This window comes from Aquarana catesbeiana, linkage group LG07 (genome assembly GCF_042186555.1).
Source record: "Aquarana catesbeiana isolate 2022-GZ linkage group LG07, ASM4218655v1, whole genome shotgun sequence".
Taxonomy (NCBI): Eukaryota; Metazoa; Chordata; class Amphibia; order Anura; family Ranidae; genus Aquarana; species Aquarana catesbeiana.
In genome coordinates, this window is record NC_133330.1 from 168,926,521 (window position 1) to 168,948,864 (window position 22,344).

General features: G+C 42.1%; 1 protein-coding gene across 1 annotated transcript in view; it reads right to left on the minus strand.

Annotated features, from left to right (window-relative positions):
* The window catches only part of PLA2G4A (phospholipase A2 group IVA), a 396,740-nt gene that overhangs the window by 248,405 nt on the left and 125,991 nt on the right, over nucleotides 1-22,344 (minus strand). The window contains 2 exon segments of the mRNA XM_073592869.1: nucleotides 9,938-10,086; nucleotides 15,900-15,981. Of these exon segments, the coding sequence (XP_073448970.1) occupies nucleotides 9,938-10,086; nucleotides 15,900-15,981 (231 nt within the window).

Here is a 22,344-nt window from a genome sequence, read left to right on the forward strand (position 1 = left end):
GCGCTCCCCCCGGTGCCCGAGGTGGTCGGCTTCATTGGGGAAGCGATACAGGCTGAGGGGTAGGCCACTCATTCGTGGCCACCCCCTCGCGATCGCTCCCCACGAATGAAAATCTTCCTCTGCTGCTGTAATGTAAACAGCGGCAGAGGAAGTGATGTCATCTCTCCTCGAGCCGGTCTTTTCGTTCCGGCGCCGAGGAGAGAAGACATCAATGTGAGTTGCACCAACACTACACTTTCAGTAGAACACACTAGGTACACTTTTCACCCCCATCACCCCCCTGTCACAGTGACACCAATAGCAGTTTTTTTTGTTTTTTTTGCATTGGTGTCAGTTTGTGACAGTTATAAGTGGTAGGGCAGTTAGGGTTAGCCCCCTTTAGGTCTAGGGTACCCCCCTTTAGGTCTAGGGTACCTCCCTAACCCCCCCAATAAAGTTTTAACCCCTTGATCACCCCCCGTCGCCAGTGTCACTAAGCGATCATTTTTCTGATCGCTGTATTAGTGACACAGGTGACGCTAGTTAGGGAGGTAAGTATATAGGTTCGCCGTCAGCGTTTTATAGCGTTAGGGACCCCCATATACTACCTAATAAAGGTTTTAACCCCGATTGCCCCCTAGTTAACCCTTTCAACAGTGATCAACGTATAACTGTTACGGGTGACGCTGGTTAGTTAGTTTGTTTTTTATAGTTTATTATAGTTTCAGGGCACCCGCCGTTTATTATCTTATAAAGGTTTAACCCCCTAATCGCCCGGCGGTGATATAAGTTAAGTTTTTAGGGTCAGATAAGGTCTGCATAGCCCCAGGCAGCGTTAGGATAGTGCCAGTACCGCTAACACCCACGCACGCAGCATACACCTCCCTTAGTGGTATAGTATCTGAACGGATCAATATCTGATCAGATCTATACTAGCGTCCCCAGCAGTTTAGGGTTCCCAAAAACACAGTGTTAGAGGAATCAGCCCAGATACCTGCTAGCACCTGCGTTTTGCCCCTCGGCCCAGCCCTGCCCAGCCAACCCAAGTGCAGTATCGATCGATCACTGACACTTACAAAACACTAAGCACACATAACTGCAGCGTTCGCAGAGTCAGGCCTGATCCCTGCGATCGCTAACAGTTTTTTGGTAGTGTTTTGATACAGTCGCTGACAGTCAGGAGCTTTTTTGCCTGTGAGTCTCACTAGTGTACCACTAAATTTAGAGCCCAAAATGGCAAATCGAAGGTACACTAGTGAAGAGGCCTACATGTTTCTGAGCATGACAGATAGTGAAGAGGAAGTCACTCATCTGTCAGATTCAGGCTCAGAATACGATCCTGTAGACGACAGCGGCTCCATGACAGATAGCTCTGACGACAGAGTTGTGGTCCCTGCCAAGGTCAGGCGTACCAGACCCCAATCTTCTTCTTCTGTTCTTGAAGTGCAAGAACCGCAGGTCCCTCATATGGAGCAGAGAAGTACTAGCGCCGCTATTCCTTCTGGTGAACTGGCAAGCACCAGCGGCCTAGTACACCCTGGTCGTATATCCAGCACTGCAGTAACACTTGGTGACGTGGCGAGTCCCATAAGTGCAGTTCAAGCTGGCGAGGTGGCAAGCACAAGTAGTGTCCCGCTGCCACCAAGAAGACGAACAGGCCTGTCGTGCCCATAGTGCCCTTCCTGCTGCATTCGCCAATCCGAATTGGGAACCCACCACTTCTGCAGCACCTGTACTTACCCCATTCACTGGCCAACCCGGAATTCAGGTGGAAACAGTTGATTTTACCCACTTGATTTTTATTCACTGTTTTTCACCAAAGATCTCTATAGATCTATTGTGGACCAAAGCAATTTATACGCTGGTCAACACATCGCCACTATTCCCCAGTCCTCCCTTGCCAGAGATTGGAGACCAATTATGGTCTCTGAATTTAAGCTCTTTCTGGGCCTTTCCCTCAACATGGGCATAACTAAAAAGAGTGAGTTGCGGTCATATTGGTCCACTGACCCAATTTACCATATGCCTGTGTTCTCTGCCTCCATGACCAGGGCACGATACGAGCAGATTTTGCGGTTCATGCACTTCAACAACAATGAACTCTTGGAGACCCTGAATACGATCGGCTCTACAAAATTCGGCCCCTCGTAAACCACTTCAACCAACGTTTTGCAGCCTTGTTTACTCCCCATCAAGTTGTCTGCATTGATGAGTCCCTGATTAAGTTTTCTGGCCGCTTGTCTTTCAAACAGTACCTTCCCAGCAAGCGTGCCAGATACGGGGTCAAGATGTATAAGCTGTGACAGGGCCACAGGCTATACATGTAGTTTTATGGTTTACGAGGGCAAAGATAGTCACGTAGAGCCGACAAACTGCCCTGACTACATAGGAAGCGCTGGCAAGTTTGTGTGGGACTTGGTGTCACCCTTATTCGGAAAGGGGTACCACTTGTACGTGGACAATTATTACACGAGCGTGCCACTTTTTATTCACCTTTTTGATCATCAGATTGGAGCATGTGGCACCGTGCAACCTAATCGACGGGGCTTTCCCCAGCGGCTTGTAGATTCCCGTCTTAGGCTGGGGGAGAGAGCCTGCTTGCAGTGTAATAATTTGCTCGCTATGAAGTGGAGGGATAATAAGAATGTTTTCGTTCTTACCTCCCTTCATGCAGACACAACGGTCCAAATTACTACGGCGACTGGTGTTGTGGAGAAACCCCTCTGTGTCCACGAATATAACCAAAATATGGGAGGGGGTGGACCTCAACGACCAGTTGTTGGTGCCGTACCTAGTTGTCCGTAAGGCCAGACGCTGGTACAAAAAAGTGTCTGTTTATTTATTTCAATTGGCTTTGCTGAACGCTTATACAGAGCTTCAGGACGGACTGGATCCTTCCTTAAATTCCAGGAAGAGATCGTCAGAGCCCTTCCTGTTTCCAGATGGTGCTCCACCTCACCTTCCCAATCCAAATGCAGTAAGCCGGCTGCATGAGAGGCATTTTCTTTATGTCCTCCCGAGTACCCCTACCCAACGAGCCCCCCAAAAAAGATGTCGTGTCTGCAGCAAGCGCGGATATAGGCGTGACACCCGGTATTATTGTCCCTCCTGTCCTGACAATCCTGGTCTTTGCATTGGTGAATGTTTTGAACGCTACCATACACTAGTTGAGTATTAGCGTAGGGTACAGCACTGCACAGACTAGGACACACTTTCACAGGGTCTCCCAAGATGCCATCACATTTTGAGAGACCCAAACCTGGTACCAGTTACAAAAGTTAAAGTTACAAAAAAAAGTGTAAAAAAAAAAAAAAACACAAAAAATATAAAAGTAATAAATACCAAAAATAGTTGTCGTTTTATTGTTCTCTCTCTCTCTATTGTCCTGCTCATTTTTACTGTATTCTATTCTGCAATGTTTTATTGTTGTAATGTTTTTATCATGTTTGGTAACCATTTTTTTGTTTTCAGGTACGCCATTCAGCTGCAGAGCGGATTTATACATCTTGACAGCAACAGCGTTTGCTCCCACGATACATAAAGCCGTGACTCCAGCGCTGTCGGAGGCGATTTCACCACCACAGTTACATACTTCAGCATATATACCGAAGCGTGGGGGCAGCAGTGGGTGGAGGAGCGATTTGCTCCTGCCTTTTGCGGGAGGATGCCCCCCCATGCTGCGGCATATATATATTTTAGGCACAGGTTGCGTTTTAATGTTTTATTTTTTACTATGTTTTTTTTGTATTTGCTTTGCAGGTATGGTAAGTTTTATGCCCCGTACACACGGTCGGACTTTGTTCGGACATTCCACCAACAAAATCCTAGGATTTTTTCCAACGGATGTTGGCTCAAACTTGTCTTGCATACACACGGTCACACAAAGTTGTCGCAAAATCCGATCGTTCTAAACGCGGTGACGTAAAACACGTACGTCGGGACTATAAATGGAGCAGTGGCCAATAGCTTTCATCTCTTTATTTATTCTGAGCATGCGTGGCACTTTGTCCGTCGGATTTGTGTACACACGATTGGAATTTCCAACAACGGATTTTGTTGTCAGAAAATTTTATGTCCTGCTCTCAAACTTTGTGTGTCGGAAAATCTGATGGAAAATGTGGGATGGAGCCTACACACGGTCGGAATTTACGACAACAAGGTCCTATCACACATTTTCCGTCGGAAAATCCGACCGTGTGTACGGGGCATAACTGTTATACTGTAATGTTACTTTGTTTTATTGTTAACCATTATTTGCTTAGCAGGTACGCCATTCAGCTGCAGAGCGGATTTATTTATCTTGACAGCAACAGCGTTTGCTTCCACGATACATAAAGCCGTGACTCCAGCGCTGTTGGAGGTGAATTCACCACCACAGTTGCATACTTCAGCATATATGCCGAAGCGTGGGGGCAGCAGTGGGCGGAGGAGAGATTTGCTCCTACCTTTTGCGGGAGGATGCCCCCATGCTTCGGCATATATAAACGGTGCATGTATGCCCATCATTAGAAGTGGGTGGATGAAGGGAGATATTCTAATGGTGGGCATACCCACCGATCAATATCTTTTTTTCGTTCAGCTCACAGGCTGCATGAAAAAAAAGTTTACAATATATGTCCAACAAGGACCAGCAACGTACTGGTATGTTGCTGGACTTTGAGTGGTTATACCAGAATGATGCCTGCAGGTTTAGGTATCATCTTGGTATCATTCTTTTCAGCCAGTGGTCGGCTTTCATGTAAAAGCAATCCTAGTGGCTAATTAGCCTCTAGACTGCTTTTACAAGCAGTGGGAGGGAATGCCCCCCCCCCCCACCGTCTTCCATGTTTTTCTCTGGCTCTCCTGTCCCAACAGGGAACCCGAGAATGCAGCTGGGGATTCGGCCAGCTGACCACAGAGCTGATCAGAGACCAGAATGGCTCCAATCATCTCTATGGTCTAAGAAACCGGAAGCTACGAGCATTTCATGACTTAGATTTCGCCAGATGTAAACAGCGCCATTGGGAAATTGGGAAAGCATTTTATCACACCGATCTTGGTGTGATCAGATGCTTTGAGGGCAGAGGAGAGATCTAGGTTCTAATAGACCCCAATTTATTAAAAAAAGAGTACCTGTCACTAGGGCTGAAACAACTTATCGATTAATCAACAACTAATCGATTATGAAATGAATCGATTACTATTTTCATAATCGATTAATCGGCCAGTAACATAAGGGGGTTAATAAAACTAAAATGAGCCCTTTATAGTACAAAAAGAACAAATCGCTACTGTAAATATTACTTTCACAGTTCTACAGTAAAAAAAAAAATTAACCCCTTACAGTAGTGATTATCTGCTTATTTTGTACTATAAAGGGCTAATTTTCGTTTTTTTAACCCCATTTTGTTACTAAACGTAAAAGCAAGCTGCATAGGTGTGTACCGAGCCCTATGCTGGCCACACGGATCAATTTTCAGACAAAAATATTCAGATGAAAAATCTTTGTACATTCACTGAATGAAAGAATGTTGTATGAAATTTTCACTTGTTTTTAACATTCTGTTTTTAAAATGAATGTAATTTCTGAACGAAAACCACATACAGTGTCTGAAAATTCCTTTGACCAAGAAGTTTTCTATTTCTAAATTTTCCCGTCACTGTGGTTGAAAACGAACGTCGATTTGACCCCACTAACGATTAGAAAATCGAATGAACGTTCTTAAAATTACATTTTTTTTTTGAAGGAAGACACTGTTTGTTTTTAATAAAAAAAATTGATCTCTGAGTCTAATGATATTTACCAGATTCACTCTCTAATTGTATATACAGTATATCTCCCCTAATAGTTTATACAGTATATCCCCTCTAATAGTATATACAATATATCTCCTCTAATAGTACATACAGTATATCATTCCTGTCTGTTATTCTCAGAGTGGATTCGATATTTTGCTCCCCAACCATATAGTTGGTTATTTATATTTACCACTGCATAGAGATAGTTGAGAATAAATTGCCTTTTTTTAAAACTTTACATATTAACTAAATTATACACCACACCTTTTTTAAGGTTATTAACCGATTAATCAACACAATAATCGGCCAACTAATCGATTATGAAAATAATCGTTAGTTGCAGCCCTACCTGTCACTACCTATTGCTATCATAGGGGATATTTACATTCCCTGAGATAATAAAAATGATTAAAAAAAAAAAAAAAAAATGAAAGGAACAGTTTAAAAATAAGATAAAAAAGCAAAAAAATAATAAAGAAAAAAAAAAAAAAAAAAAAAGCACCCCTGTCCCCCTCTGTTCTCACGCAAAGGCGAACGCAAGCGTCGGTCTGGCGTCAAATGTAAACAGCAATTGCACCATGCATGTGAGGTATCACCGCAAAGGTCAGATCGAGGGCAGTAATTTTAGCAGTAGACCTCCTCTGTAAATCTAAAGTGGTAACCTGTAAAGGCTTTTAAAGGCTTTTAAAAATGTATTAATTTGTCGCCACTGCACGTTTGTGCGCAATTTTAAAGCATGTCATGTTTGGTATCCATGTACTCGGCCTAAGATCATCTTTTTTATTTCATCAAACATTTGGGCAATATAGTGTGTTTTAGTGCATTAAAATTTAAGAAAGTGTGTTTTTTCCCAAAAAATGCGTTGGAAAAATCGCTGCGCAAATACTGTGTGAAAAAAAAAAAATGAAACACCCACCATTTTAATCTGTAGGGCATTTGCTTTAAAAAATATAATGTTTGGGGGTTCAAAGTAATTTTCTTGCAAAAAAAAATTTTTTTTCATGTAAACAAAAAGTGTCAGAAAGGTCTTTGTCTTCAAGTGTTTAGAAGAGTGGGTGATGTGTGACATAAGCTTCTAAATGTTGTGCATAAAAGGACAGTTCAAAACCCCCCCAAATGACCCCATTTTGGAAAGTAGACACCCCAAGCTATTTGCTGAGAGGCATGTCGAGTCCATGGAATATTTTATATTGTGACACAAGTTGCGGGAAAAAGACACATTTTTTTTTTTGCACAAAGTTGTCACAAAATGATATATTGCTCAAACATGCCATGAGAATATGTGAAATTACACCCCAAAATACATTCTGTTGCTTCTCCTGAGTACGGAGATACCACATGTGTGAGACTTTTTGGGAGCCTAGCCGCGTACGGAACCCCGAAAACCAATCACCGCCTTCAGGCTTTCTAAGGGCGTAAATTTTTGATTTCACTCTTAACTGCCTATCACAGTTTCGGAGAACATGGAATGCCCAGGTGGCACAAAACCCCCCGAAATGACCCTATTTTGTAACGTAGACACCCCAAGCTATTTGCTGAGAGGTATAGTGAGTATTTTGCAGACCTCACTTTTTTTCACAAAGTTTTGAAAATTGAAAAAAGAAAAAAAAAAATTTCTCTTGTCTTTCTTCATTTTCAAAAACAAATGAGAGCTGCATAATACTCACCATGCCTCTCAGCAAATAGCTTAGGGTGTCCACTTTTCAAAATGGGATTATTTGAAGGGTTTTGTTCCATCTTGGCATTTTATGGCCTTCGAAACTGTGATAGGTAGTGAGGAGTGAATCAAAAATTTACGCCCTTAGAAATCCTGAAGGCGGTGATTGGTTTTCGGGGCCCCGTAGGAAGCTAGGCTCCCAAAAAGTCCCACACATGTGGTATCCCCGTACTCAGGAGAAGCAGCAGAATGTATTTTGGGGTGTAATTCCACATATGCCCATGGCATGTTTGAGCAATATATCATTTAGTGACAACTTTGTGCAAAAAAAAATTGGTCACTTTCCTGCAACTTGTGTCAAAATATAAAATATTCCATGGACTCAACATGCCTCTCAACAAATAGCTTGGGGTGTCTACTTTCCAAAATGGGGTCATTTGGGGGGGGGGGGGGGTTGTGCCATCTTGGCATTTTATGGCCTTCAAAACTGTGATAGGTAGTGAGGAGTGAAATAAAAAATTTACGCCCTTAGGAATCCTGAAGGTGCTGCTTGGTTTTCGGGCCCTGTTCGCAGCTAGGCTCCCAAAAAGTCTCACACATGTGGTATCCCCATACTCAGGAGAAGCAGCTAAATGTATTTGGGGTGCAATTCCACATATGTCCATGGCTTGTGTGAGCAATATATCATTTAGTGACAACTTTTTGTAATTTTTTTTTTGTCATTATTCAATCACTTGGGACAAAAAAATGAATATTCAATGGGCTCAACATGCCTCTTAGACGCTATAACTTTTGCGGAAACCAATAAATATGCGCTTGTTGACATTTTTTTTACCAAAGACATGTGGCCGAATACATTTTGGCCTAACTGTATGACTAAAATGGAGTTTATTGGAATTTTTTTATAAAAAAAAGTAGAAAATATCTTTTTTTTTTCAAAATTTTCGGTCTTTTTCTGTTTATAGCGCAAAAAATAAAAAATGGCAGAGGCGATCAAATACCATCAAAAGAAAGCTCTATTTGTGGGAAGAAAAGGACACAAATTTCGTTTGGGTACAGCATTGCATGACCGCACAATTAGCAGTTAAAGCGACGCAGTGCCAAATTGTAAAAAGTGCTCTGGTCAGGAAGGGGGTAAATCCTTCCGGGGCTGAAGTGGTTAATACATGCAACCTGTACATTTTTTTAAACGTCGCCTATGGAGATTTTTAAGAGTAAAAGTTTATCGCCATTCCACGAGCGGGTGCAATTTTGAAGCGTGACATGTTGGTTATCAAATTACTCGGCGTAACATTATCTTTCACAATATAACAACAAATGGGCTAACTTTACTGTTGTCTAATTTTTTAATTCAAAAAGTGTATTTTTTCCCAAAAAAGTGCCCTTGTAAGACTGCTGCGCAAATACGGTGTGACAGAAAGTATTGCAACGACCGCCATTTTATTCTCTAGGGTGTTAGAAAAAAAATGCATAATGTTTGGGGTTCTAAGTAATTTTCTAGCAAAAAAAAAACCTGTTTTTAACTTGTAAACACATCCCAAAAAGAGGCTCGGTTCTTAGGTGGTTAAAAAGAAAAAAAAAAAAGAAGATTGAACATTGTTTCATTCACAAAATGACAGATACAGTAGTAAACACAGTTTACTATCTGTCAATGATGAAAGAATGCAGGAGTGATCTGTACTGATCACTGGGCTGCATTCTTTCAGGAAAGGAAGGGGGCTGGTAAAACACATGTTTACCAGCCCCCCCAACACCCCATCCCCTGCAACACCCCCTTCCCCCTAAATGCTGACTGTGATCGGTCAGCGGCTGCAGCCGGTAGGAGGAAGGAGGGGAGAGCCGGCTAGCAGCATGGAAGGGGTTCCCGGACATCGGTGAGGTGGAGGGGGGGTGTCGGAGCAGCGCTGGTTTTTTTTTTTTCTCTAAAAAACTATCCCTCTGTGCCTGTCCTGCAGCACGGAAAGCTGGTGGGAGGCGGAGGTGGAATAGCTGGCTAGCAGCAGCAGGGCAGGCAGCACCTGGGCATTAGGCAAGTGGGGGGCACTGGAGGGGGGGTCAGAGCAGCACTGGGGGTATGTCTGTTTACGGTTCGATCCCTCTATGGCTGCCCTGCAATACAAACAGTGGGCGGGAGGGCAGAGGAGCAAATCTGACAGCCACAAAGGGATTAGAGTTTGTGAGAGGGGATTAGAGCAGGAAGGGTAAGTCAGTGTAAGGAAGAGTTAGAGTGAGGGTGTGGGGGGGCACATCAGATGTCAGCATAGGCAGGTGGAGGACCGGGAGACATACCGGCAGAGCTGTCACTGAAGTGACCATGAGCTTATAGCAGAAAGACAAATGAGGTCCGTACAACATGGCCACACGGGGGCAGTGTTACAGACCTGACAGTGAAAGGGTTAAAGCACTAGGTTATACTTTGGATATTTTATATCAAGAGCTTTCTTGTTACTGGCAGCATCCTGGGATTCAGCTTTAAGCATTAAAATACTTCACAAATATAGCAATTTTTAACTACTAATGTACCTCCAATATATTATCCTGGTTTGGGTCCAAAACAAACTCAAATGATTCATTCCAAACTGGATTAATATCATTGTTGAAATGCTTTGTTCTTTTTCTGCCATCCGGTACTGATGAAATGAATAATTCCACATAAGGGTCAGGAGTATCGACTAAAAAAAAAAAAAAATCTTGTGGTTATGAGTGAAGTAAATCAGTGACAACTCACAACAATAGAGATAGGGGTTCTTACAGGTACTGGACTTTTCAGTAGAATTAGTTGTTAGTAAATTGTCACACAATATGTTCTTCCTGCCTTTGCAATGCAGTTGTAGCGTAAGAGCAGAGCAGTATAACAAGTTATGATCACAATATTCAATATGATAATACAAGTAAACAAGATAATACAAGTTAAAAAAAAAAAAACAAACAAACATGACCAATTTTTTTTTGTAAAGATGAGAGCCTGTAAAAAACACACTCAAGAATTATAACCCAAATGTAATACCAAGTCTCTGACGAGTAGGAAATCTGAACAATGAATTCTAACAAAAGAAACAAGAAAATACCAATTCTTCCCATATTTCGTAAGGCTATGATCAATGTTCATCAATAGAAAAAGATACTGTAACGAGGGAACAGAGTTTTTCTTTGTTAAGGTTAAAAAACTGGGGTAAGGACAAGACAGGGGCTAGGCAAGGGTAGGAAAGAGAAAGGAGGAGGAAGAGGAATAAGCGAGGGCGTAGAGGAGGGTTTGGAAGTCCTCTGAGTGCATGGAATGGAGAAAGAGAGACATTCAGATGTTGGACTTCAGAAGGGCTTTGCCCTCATCTGAGAATATGAACATATTCCAGTAAAACAAAGATTTCAAATAAATATTGTGTTTGTTTTGAGATGAGAGGACTACAGTATGTCTTCCGTGGCCTTCAACTTTTCACCTTTTGAGACCCATAGCAATAAGGAAAAGGGACATGGATCATTACACCTCAGTGCAATGCAAGACTTGCTGGCGCTAGGGAGGTGGCGTAGGATCAATTTGTTGCACGTTTTTGCTGGTATTTCTGAGACGTGGAGGAAGAAGTCGGGGAGGACAAAATTAATTTTTGGGAGATCCTCATTACTTCCCTTCCTCCCAATATTGGCAGGACCAAAATATGGGTACGACAATCCCCTGTCCAATCTGGCATCTCCAGCAGTGATCCAGAACTGAGGGGAGGTATTTATGAAGAACTGATGACGTTGATACCATATGGTGAAGAACTTAAAGTGGCGTTCCACCCAAAAGTGGACCTTCCGCTTATATGCTTCCTCCCCCCCCTCTGGTGTCACATTTGGCACCTTTCAGGAGGGAGGGGGGGAACTGTTTATGACAGGTCCCCTTCCCCATGTCCTGGAGATGGTCCGAGGCCCTATTTCCAGGAAAGGCAGTGGCAGCACATGGGAGTCGATCCGAAGATCGGCTGGGGTGCCAACATCGCAAGCTCCCTGGACAGGCAAGTGCCCTAATATTAAAAGTCAGCAGCTACAGTATTTGTAGCTGATGACTTTTACATTTTTTTTTTTGGGCTGGACATCCTCTTTAAAAATTGTTTCTTGTAGTCTAGTACTTATGGACAATTTAAGTGAGAAACAAATAATGTTCCTACATCTACTGAAGAAGCCCAATCAGAGGGTGATACGCGTATAGAGGGGAGGTGCTGAGCCTGTGATGTCACGCAGCCACTGTGAGAGAGAGTGTCAGTGGTGAGCGAGCAGACGTGAGAATTAATCCTGTGTTTATGCAAATTTTTAAAGGGTATCTTGTAAGTTTTCCCGTATTGGGGCTATTTTAATAAATATGCATACAGAGAGCACTATGTAGTCTTGTTTATGATTGTATGTTAGTACAGAGCCGTGTATCAGAGGAATTGCAGATCGGAGTCACTGGAGTAAAGGAGAGTATAGAATGAATCTTTACATGAGGGATTATCTGTATCCATCTGAAATCACCCATGAGGTTGTTGAATCGAGAGAGCAGTGGATCTGGTGTGGAGGAGAGAAACCCCAACGGAGTGAAAGAAAGACCATTTCTGAGTTCATTTAACTCAAGTTTGAGGTGAGCACACATTGCAGCTGGTGACAGTGTGCACAATTAAGGGTGATCTGTTGGGAGAGCAGGGGAGCACAGCAGTGTTTTTTTTATATAAGGACGGAAGTTCACAACAATCAAGATTTAAACATACCATATTTGAAATTCGTTAGAGCACATATTTATTAGTTCACATAAGACTGGTTAATAATATAGGCAGATGCACAAGTGATATGTTTTTTTGAGGCAGCGCTGCACTAGTATAATTGTTAAATGTTCCTACATTGTTCTGCTTAAAGGATCTTTGCAGGTCGGTTTCCCATTTCTGGAGGTAGGGAGGTTTGTAACTGACCAGAGGAGAAATCAGAGAGTGAAACAGACAGAGTGCCGTAAAGGTGCAGTGCTGGAACACACTTTCTCAAATGACGCTAGTGGACGTCTGTAGAAACCAGGTGAGGGAAGGGAGCCGAAAAACATGTCGAGCTGCAGAGCTTTCCAAAGTTCCAGGCCAAAGAGACCTGAGGCCATCGTTAAAGTGGCAAGGAATGACCAGTGGGTGGATAATACCGCCAAAGCAATTAATATTCATCTTTGGGCAAATTCTTCTCAGGATAGGGGCCTTGTCCTTTCTTTAGACACGAAGACCAAAGAGACCTGAGGCCATCATTAAAGTGGCAAGAAATGACCAGTGAGTGGATAACACCACCAAAGCAATTAATATTCAGCTTTGGGCAAATTCTTCTCAGGATAGGGGCCTTGTCCTGTCTTCAGACACGAAGAAGGCCTTTGACTGAGTTGCATGGGATTACTTGGAAGCAGTCCTATCCTTGGTTGGCTTTAAGCCTCGGTTCTGTAAGGGAATTCTAACTCTTTACACTAATCCTATGGCCAGGGTTAAAGTTAATGGTTACCTTTCTGATAACTTTTCAATCTACAACACCCGACAGGGCTGGCCACTAGCCAGGGTTTATCCCAACCCTGGAAACGTTCCTTTGCTTTATTCAATCTCACCCAGACATTAAGGGGTTTACAGTGGTGGGCAAGGTCTACAAACTTGTGGCGTACATGGATGATCTCTAGCTTTTCATTACAGAGCAGCATATATTACTATTCCTAATTTGATGACTGCACTTAAAAAGGAGAAGTCCAGCCTGAGCTTGTTTGACTGGGCTTCTCCTATGGGTCACAGGAGTGTAATTCATTTTGCACTCCTGTGACCCGTTTTCGGCAGAGAGCAGGTGTGAAATCCGTTCTCTGCTGACGTCACGCAGATCAGTCCAGGCACCGCATCATCCCGACTCTGGAAGTCTGGAGAGGCCAGGTGCCTGGACTGATGGCTGTCTCAGCCTCTCAGCGAGCTGCTGATGGCTGGTTCCCACCCCTCCACAGCTCAGCTATCCAGTGAGCATGGAGGAGCAGAGCAGGAGAGCTGCTGATTGACAGTCAGCCTCTCTCTACTCGGGGAGCCGAGAGAACTGAGCCATCGGCAGTGTTCGATGGCTCGGTTCTCAGTGCAGAAGCGCCGGGGGATGGATGCAGCATTGGAGCTAGGCAAGTATAATGAGGGAAAAAACCCCAAACCCATACTACTTCTTTAATATTTTCTCTTTTCTGTCTAACCTAAGTGTTAACTATTCTAAGTCCTTTGCACTTATCACATATTGCATGTATCCTTCTGCCTGAAAAACTTCCCTTTCAACTGCAAAGGCCATGCGATCACTTATCTAGGAACAGAACTCCTTGTGGATGTTTCGCACCTCTTTTCCCGTATTTTACACCACTTTTACAATGCATCCAAAATTATCTTCAGGTGTGGGATCTAAAGTTTCCAACATGATTTGGCTGGGCTACGGCTTTGAAAATGAATACCCTACCATGCTTCTTGTATGTAATGCAGGCGGTGCCGCTAGCCCTACCCAAATCATATTTTCTTGCCATCTGCCGACTCTTCCAGACATTCTTATGGAACAAACAGAAAGCGAGAATAAGTCTATCTACCTTGTCCCCCCCTAAGGCTAATAGTGGGATTGTCCTGCCAAATCGTCAGAAATATAATAATTGGGCAGGACAACTAACCAGGATACTCGATTGGATTAACCATCATACATTCAAAGATTGGGTGGGCCTAGAACAGACCTTCTTGGATGTTCCATTAGCTGTGGCCCCACGGGTGTGGACTGCCCATAGTCAGGCCATAGCCATAAACCACCCGTTGACTGCAGCAACTTTACATTATTTCAAATTGGTGTGCACCTTCCTGAACGGTCCCGGGATCCTTAATACCTTTGCGTGTGAATACAGAATTTGTTCCGGGTATGTCATTGTCCTTTTTGCCTAATATCTGGCCACAACCGCAACCAAGAGCCTATGAATTCTTTCATAAGGGCTGGCTCGTGGACTGGGTTGCTTTGGAAAGCCGAGTTGCCTATTCTAATATAAGAAAAATGAGGGGAATAACTGCTCTACGGTGAAATACATAAACAATAACAATTATAGCCGTGATTCATCTATGTAACACAAACACAGTGAAATTAAATGAGAAAAAAGGGGGGGTTGAATCGCGCTAAAACAGATTGGTGATCATACACATCATCACCAAACCAAATATTTAGAACTAAGTGAAGAGTTCCCCTTTAGTGTATACATAATATACAAAACACATGTCAAATGAATAATCAATCCAAAAATAAAATGTTCAAAGTGATAATAAAAAGTCCATGTATAAAAAATAAATCACCCAAGTGATATAAAAGTATCTTAAAAAAGTTCCAAAAAACATAAATTCTTGCTGTGAGAAGAAAAAAATGTGCTTGCTCCACCACCGTGAAATCAGACTGGCCGCTTACCAGAAACTCATGATCCCCTGTTACAGAGGATCAGAGAAAGCTGTTTGTTAATACTGCTTCGAACCACGACCAATGGATCAGAGACCTTATAACGAGATGGGACATCAAAGACTGCAGGGTCAGGCTAAAGGTGTTCACACTGACAGGTACTCAGACATCAGCCCACAGCATTGCAGATATGGTCGTAGAAGGAAAAAAAGGCTCCATATAGTGTAAAATCATTGACTTTATTGGATAAGTAAAAGGTTAAACTCACATGTTAGTAGACAATAGTAGGCATGTAGTATAGTCTGGAGCGCCGGCCGGAAGCTCACAGACAGCCCGTCCTACTGGAAACAACAGCAGCAATGGGAGGTGATGAGAACACGTCGCTCTGCCCTACGCGGCGTTTCGTGATAGAGTCACATCATCCAGGGGCCCTGGGCTCTGTCAAGTGCCAAGTGTTTAGTGGATTCCTTACCCAAGATAGAATTTAAGATGGTAGTGATGGAAGTTTTAGGATCAGATCCTGATATTGCCTCAGGGAGTCCGTGTAGTCTAATGTTGTTCCATCGACTTATGTTCTCCCCATCTTCTATTTGTAACTGCAAGTAGGCAAGTTGCTCTGAGTGTTAGGAGGATAGTTGTTCAAGTACACCTATACAGGAGTTGTGTGTGTGTGGCAGATGGTGACTCCATATCTGCCACTTTAGATCCCAGAGTAGTTTGTTGACACAGCCCATGCAGTGGGACCTTAAATGAGCCCTCCAGCTACTGAGACCAAGGGGGGATTCTCTTCAGCTTCCTGTGGACCGACACGGGAGGCATGGTATTCTGTTAATGCGGATCGACATGGGAAGTACGGTATGCTATTAGTGCAGGGGTAGTCTGGCAGGTACAAAGCTCCAGAGAAGCCATCTTCACAGTGCCATTGCTAGTCACGCCCCCATCAATGTTTTAAAACATTTCTTCTAATGCAGAATTGACACCTTTACTGTAATGTTATCAGTAGAAATAAGCCAATATCTTATAATCCAGGAAATGCAATATGGTTGACAATAATTGCACAAATAAAATAAAAAATCCTACTTACGCATATCTCCAAAGGTTCCTTTTGTAACATTGGTAGCTTTAATTACAGTTACTGTAAATCTATGAGAATATTGGTGTTCAACCTGAAGAGAGAAAGATTTCACAGAATATAAACAAGCTCTTTATACACCTAGAAAAAAAGTACAAATAAAAGTGCTGATCTTGGCTTCCATAATGTCTTATGGTATTATGTAATGTTTATACATCGGGTCATATTGCCAACCAGTATGGGAGCATGGAGGATCATTAATTCACACCTAAGCGTTTTCAGCTCGTAAAAGGCACCGAAAAAAAAAGAAATACACCCAACAAGCAAAATCCCATTAATTTTAAATGGCACCTGTTCACATCTGAGCGTTTTGTCACCTGAAGCAAAACGCCTGAAAAAAGCCCTAAGCTCAAAAAAGAACATGAGCTTCTTTGGGGCAGATTACAGGCGACATTGGTGACCTGAACAAAATCGCAGCAAAATCACGGTAAAAAAGCACGACTTTGAAACACTCAGGTGTGAATGCAGCCTCAAATAAAAAAATAATATTTCAGAACATCTTCAGCATTTATTGATGTAGACAGACAGCTTATTGATTTAAGCAGACTAGGGATTCTAAACAGGGTTATCTTAACATGCAAGGTTTTAACAAAATCAGGTTATACACTCTTAATAAAAGCACAAGAAATTGCCTCCTATTAGGAGAAAGAAAAAAAAATAAAGACAGACATTAAACAGTTAAGCAAAATAAACAATTACTCTTGTATCAGGTTGCTGAATAATAAAAAATGAACTTCCAAACTACAAATTACAGATAATGAAGCAGCATGCCCATAATGAGCCAATACATAGATGACAGTTGTGACAAAAATATATGACCAATGTACAGTATCATTTTGTACCTTGTTTTTTTAACCAGATAGCTCCATGTGCTCATGGCAGTTTTACAAGTGGAGCTTAAAGCGGTATTAATTGCAAAAACAAACCTTTAATATATTGCAGCTTATCAATACTTGTACTAAATGTGGCTACGGCATTCATTTTTTTTGTTTATGGCTTTTTCCCTTTTCTTTTCACCTGGTAATCCAGCTAGTAACACACTTCCTGTATTAGGTGGTTTCCACAATGGATGGAAGAGCAATGTAGACACATTTGGACTGCAGCATTGTCAATCTGGGGAGAGGGTAGTATTAGACTAGCAGATTTATATGGACTTGACTAACAAATTAAAGCTGCATTCCCGCTATCACTTTTTAACCTCCCTGGCGGTTTTCCCGAGTGTGGCTCGGGGTTAAAATTCAGTACCATTAGCGGTAACCCCGAGCCACACTCGGGATCGCATTGCAGGATCCTGGGGCGGCGTTACTTACCTTGTCCCCGGGATCCTGCGATGTCACCCGCAGTGTCCGAGGACTCCGTCCTCCTCCGAAGCCTCTCCGTGCCAGGCTCCGTTCCCTGCGAGCGGCGCGACGCACGGGGGCGGAGCCTGGCGGCAAATTCAAAAAAATGTCAAAATCATAACACATACAGTACTGTAATCTTACAGATTACAGTACTGTATGAAATGATTTCACATCCCTTTTGTCCCCAGTGCTCTGGCCCATGCCCTGCATGCAGTTTTACATGATATACACTGTTCTTTCTGCCTGGAAACTGGAGATTGTCCATAGCAACCAAAAAGTGTCCCTTTACGTCAAAAGTGGCTTTAGATCAGCTAGAAAACAGCGATAGTAAATTAGAACACTTGCAGAATTGAGCGATAGTGAATTGTGGGGAAATTTATTTTATTACTATTATTTTTAATTTTTTTTTTATTTATTATATTATAATTTATGTTTTTGTGTTTCAAACTTTATCATACCAGGGATATCTACTAGACTCTGGTTTGGACAGATTTAAGTGTGTTATTGTTAAGATTTACAGACCTACAATATAAAACGCCAAATTTCCATGCAAAATAATTGTACCGCTTTCAGCACCTAAAATCCGAAATAATCATACCGCCAGGGAGGTTAAGCAATGTTTTTGTTTTTTTTTTTCCCTTTTAGGAAAAAAGTTTTACATAAATGAATAAAAGCTGACCATTTTTAAGCACTCCAGTAAGCGTTTCAACACTCTAACTGCCAAAGAAAAGTGAAACAGCCACCACATTTAGGCTCGGTTTCTACTATTGCAACCCCAAAGTCATGCGATTTTGCTGCAATTTTACCACGGTTTTTTGCAGTGACTTGAAGCAATGCCTGTGTATTCTTGAGGTCTATGGACATCAAATCACATCAAAGTGGGACCAAAGTAGTGCAGGGACTACTTTGAAGTCGCTGCGACTTGAAGTTGCACAGATATGAATGGTACTCATTGGAAATCATGGGGTACGACTGTCATGCGACTTTTCAGTCCCAAGTCGCATGAAAAGTCGTACTAGTGGAAACCGAGCCTTAAAGTGGTTCTAAATGCAGGTGGTTTATTTTTACCTTAATGCATTCTCTGCGCTAAGGTAAAATACCTTTTCCATGCAGCCCCCTCGTCCCCCTCGTCCCTCCCTACACTTACCTAAGGCCCAATCTCGATCCAGTGATGTGCACAAGAGCAGAGGCTCTCTTGGTGCTCTCCCTCCTCATTGGCTTAAACAGAGCAGTGGGAACTATTGGCTTCTGCTGCTGTTAATCACAGCCAGTGAGGAGGGAGCAGGGAGCATGGCTGAGCAATGCTGTGTGTGTCGGTAAGACATAAAGGGCTTGAGAGTTAACACGCACAAGTGCCCCCATAACACTTGGTGGGGGGCAGAAGCTAGGAGGCCCAGTGGGGGACCCAAAAAGAGGAGGATTAGGGCTGCTCTGTGCAAAACCATTTCACAGAGCAGGTAAGTAAAACATGTTTCTTATTATATTAAAAAAACATCCAAAGCTTTACAATCACTTTACGAACTGGTAAGCTGCAATACCTTATATTTTTATTTTTGTATTTAAACACCACTTTAAAATGATGCTCTGAAGTTTGTTTGCCGCTAACTTTGGAAAATGTTAAATAATCTACTAGATATGGGGCAGCATTTGGAATCCCAGGCAACAGATGCCATGTTTTGTTTAGTATTCATGCTTACTGTTTTTGCAGATGAAAATGACTGCACTAATTTTTGCAGGTTTATCGATTTCATTTTTGCCTAATCCTACATTACACATGATTTACATAAATGAACAATGCTCTTTTGCATCCAGTTCCCCATCAGACAACATCATGTTGTGTGAATACAATACAATTATGCAAAACTAGTTCAGTCTACACTGCTATATAAATTTAAAAGGGAAATTGTATACTGTAGGATAACTAGAAACACACATATGAATCTAGACAGAAAGGGAAAAAAAACATCTACTTTCATGCTCAACACCTAAATTGTCACACCATTTTTTGCCTCTTTGAGTGACACAGTCAATTCAATTTCTCTTACAATAGAAACAAACAGATGATCATTCCATTTGCCCATAGGAGTGCATTTGCTGTACATTATTCATACGTCAGCGGATGAATGAAAAAAAACGGACAGAAGGAATGCATGTGTCAAAGGGGCCCTACTTTCATCTATGAAGTATTAGCAAAAAAATGTATCCATTCCTTTCACAGCAGAGATTGTAGATATTAACCTAGACACAAATCATATAACTTACAAAATAAGATAACTACATTTCTCATTGCAGCTGCTAAGCTCATCATTCCACAATATTAGAAACAAAATAAATCTCTTCGAATCCAAAAATAAATTACAGAAATAAATACTTTTGAACCCAAGCTAGGAAAAAAAGACTTATTAAATTCCAAATATGATACAATCTAGATTTCTGGGAATAAATGGCTAAACTAATGGGAAGCCAATATATATGTTCAAAATGTACTGTATGTCTGAGGCAAGGTGGACATAATCGTTAAGTTCCATTATTCAGATAAATGCCCCCCCCGCCCAATATTTTCCCCTCCTCTACCTTCCCCCAACATTTTTATATAGAGATAGAGATAGAGATAGAGATAGAGATAGAGATAGAGATAGAGATAGAGATAGAGATAGAGATAGAGATAGAGATAGAGATAGAGATAGAGATAGAGATAGAGATAGAGATAGAGATAGAGATAGAGATAGAGATAGAGATAGAGATAGAGATAGAGATAGAGATAGAGATAGAGATAGAGATAGAGATAGAGATAGAGATAGAGATAGAGATAGAGATAGAGATAGAGATAGAGATAGAGATAGAGATAGAGATAGAGATAGAGATTGTGAAAGAAAAATAGGGTAGCGGAGAGAACAGTTGGGATATCTCATAAAATGGTGGTATAATTGTATGCATTAACCGCTTCAGCCCCAGAAGATTTTACCCCCTTCCTGACCAGAGCACTTTTGCGACTCGGCACTGCGTCGCTTTAACTGATAATTGCGCGGTCGTGCGACGTTGCACCCAAACAAAATTGACATACTTTTTTTCCCACAAATAGAGCTTTCTTTTGTTGGTATTTGATCACCTCTGCGGAACTATTTTTTTTCCCACAGCTTAGGCCAATATGTATTCTTCTACATATTTTTGGTAAAAAACGTAAAAAAAAAAACAAAAAACAAAAAATTTGCAATAAGCGTATATTGACTGGTTTGCACAAAAGTTATAGCGTCTAGAAAATAGGGGATAGTTTTAGGGCATTTTTATTATTAATTTTTTTTTTTTTTACTAGTAATGGCGGCGATCTGCGCTGCGACATTATGGCAGACACGTCGGACAATTTTAACACATTTTTGGGACCATTGTCATTTATACAGCGATCAGTGCTATAAAAATGCATGGATTACTGTAAAAATGTCAGTGGCAGTGAAGGGGTTAACACTAGGGGGCGATCAAGGAGTTAATGTGTTCCCTAGTGTGTGTTCTAACTGAAGGGGGGGGGGGGTATACAGTGTAGGGGAAGCGATAGGTCGCTGTTCATACTCTGTATGAACAAACAATCTGTCACTTTTCCCCTCAGAGAACTGGAAACTGTGTTTACACACACAGATTCCGGTTCTCCGTGTGCCCCGAGCGATCGTGGGAGCCTGGCAGTGATGGCGACCGCCGGGCACTCGCATCGGCTCCGTGGGTGAGCAGGGGGCACGTGCCCCTAGTTGACAAAATACGAACCAACGTAACATGACGGCGATTCACGCAGTCGAGCCATGTTGCCGCAGTACAAGCGGTTAATGAAGAGAGAACACAAGTGAAGATAGAAAAGTTCAGTCAACTCATGTACCACCCTCCTCCAGCCTGTGTCTTACAACAAGAAGAAGGTGAAGCCACCAATAATCTACATCCAATATCCCAGCCCATTGTGTTTAGCTGGTTATAGTGAGCATGGCGGAGGAAGGGAGGGAGTGGGTTGTCATTTGCCACTGTGTATAGGCCCACATGTGTGACTTTATAGTCACATGGGCTGCTTAGATGCGATAGGGAGGAAATGCTCAGCATAGAATCTCCCACTGAAAACTGAGCGTGTGCAGAGTTGCCACCACAGCTGCAAAATCCCCAGCTGAATCAGAGACATGAACAGAAGGTGGAGACAGCGAGCAGCAGGATCAACCATGTTTTTTGCAAAATACAGGAAACGAATCTCATAGTGAGAGTATGAACAGCATGTATTAGTAGTGTTTTATGATGTGGGTTTAGTGACACTAAGTAAATCCTTTGTAAGAATAACATGGGCATGGCCATTGCTGACCTCCTTCTGAAGAAGCTAGCTGCTTTACGAATATATATATATATATATATATATATATATATCAGTTGTACTCATAAGTTTACATACCCTGGTATTGCCCCCTTTACCATCAATGACAGCTTGAAGTCTTTCGTGGTATTTGTGAATGAGGCTCTTTATCTTCCCAGATGGTAAAAAGATGCCCATTCCTCTTGGCAAAAAGCCTCCAGTTCCTGTAAATTTTTGGGCTGTCTTGCATGAGCTGCATATTTGAGATCTCCCCAGAGTGGCTCAATGATATTGAGGCCAGGAGACTAAGATGGCTACTCCAAGACCTTCACTTTATTCTGCTGTAGCCAATGACAGGTCGACTTGGCCTTGTGTTGTGGATCATTGTCATGTTGGAATGTCCAAGTACGTCCCATGAGCAGCATCCTGGCTGATGAATGCAAATGTTCCTCTAGTATTTTTTGATAACAGACTGCATTCATCTTGCCATCAATTTTGACCAAATTTCCTGCTCCTTTGTAGGTCACATACCCAAAACATCAGCGATCCACCTTTGTGTTTCACAGTAGGAATGGTGTACCTTTTCTTCATAGGCCTTGTTGACTCCTCTCCAAATGAAGAGTTTATGGTTGTGGCCAAAAAGCTCAATCTTGGTTTCATCACTCTAAATGACTTTGTGCCAGAAGGTTTGAGGCTCGTCTCTGTGCTGTTTGGTGTATTGTAAGCGGGATACTTTGTG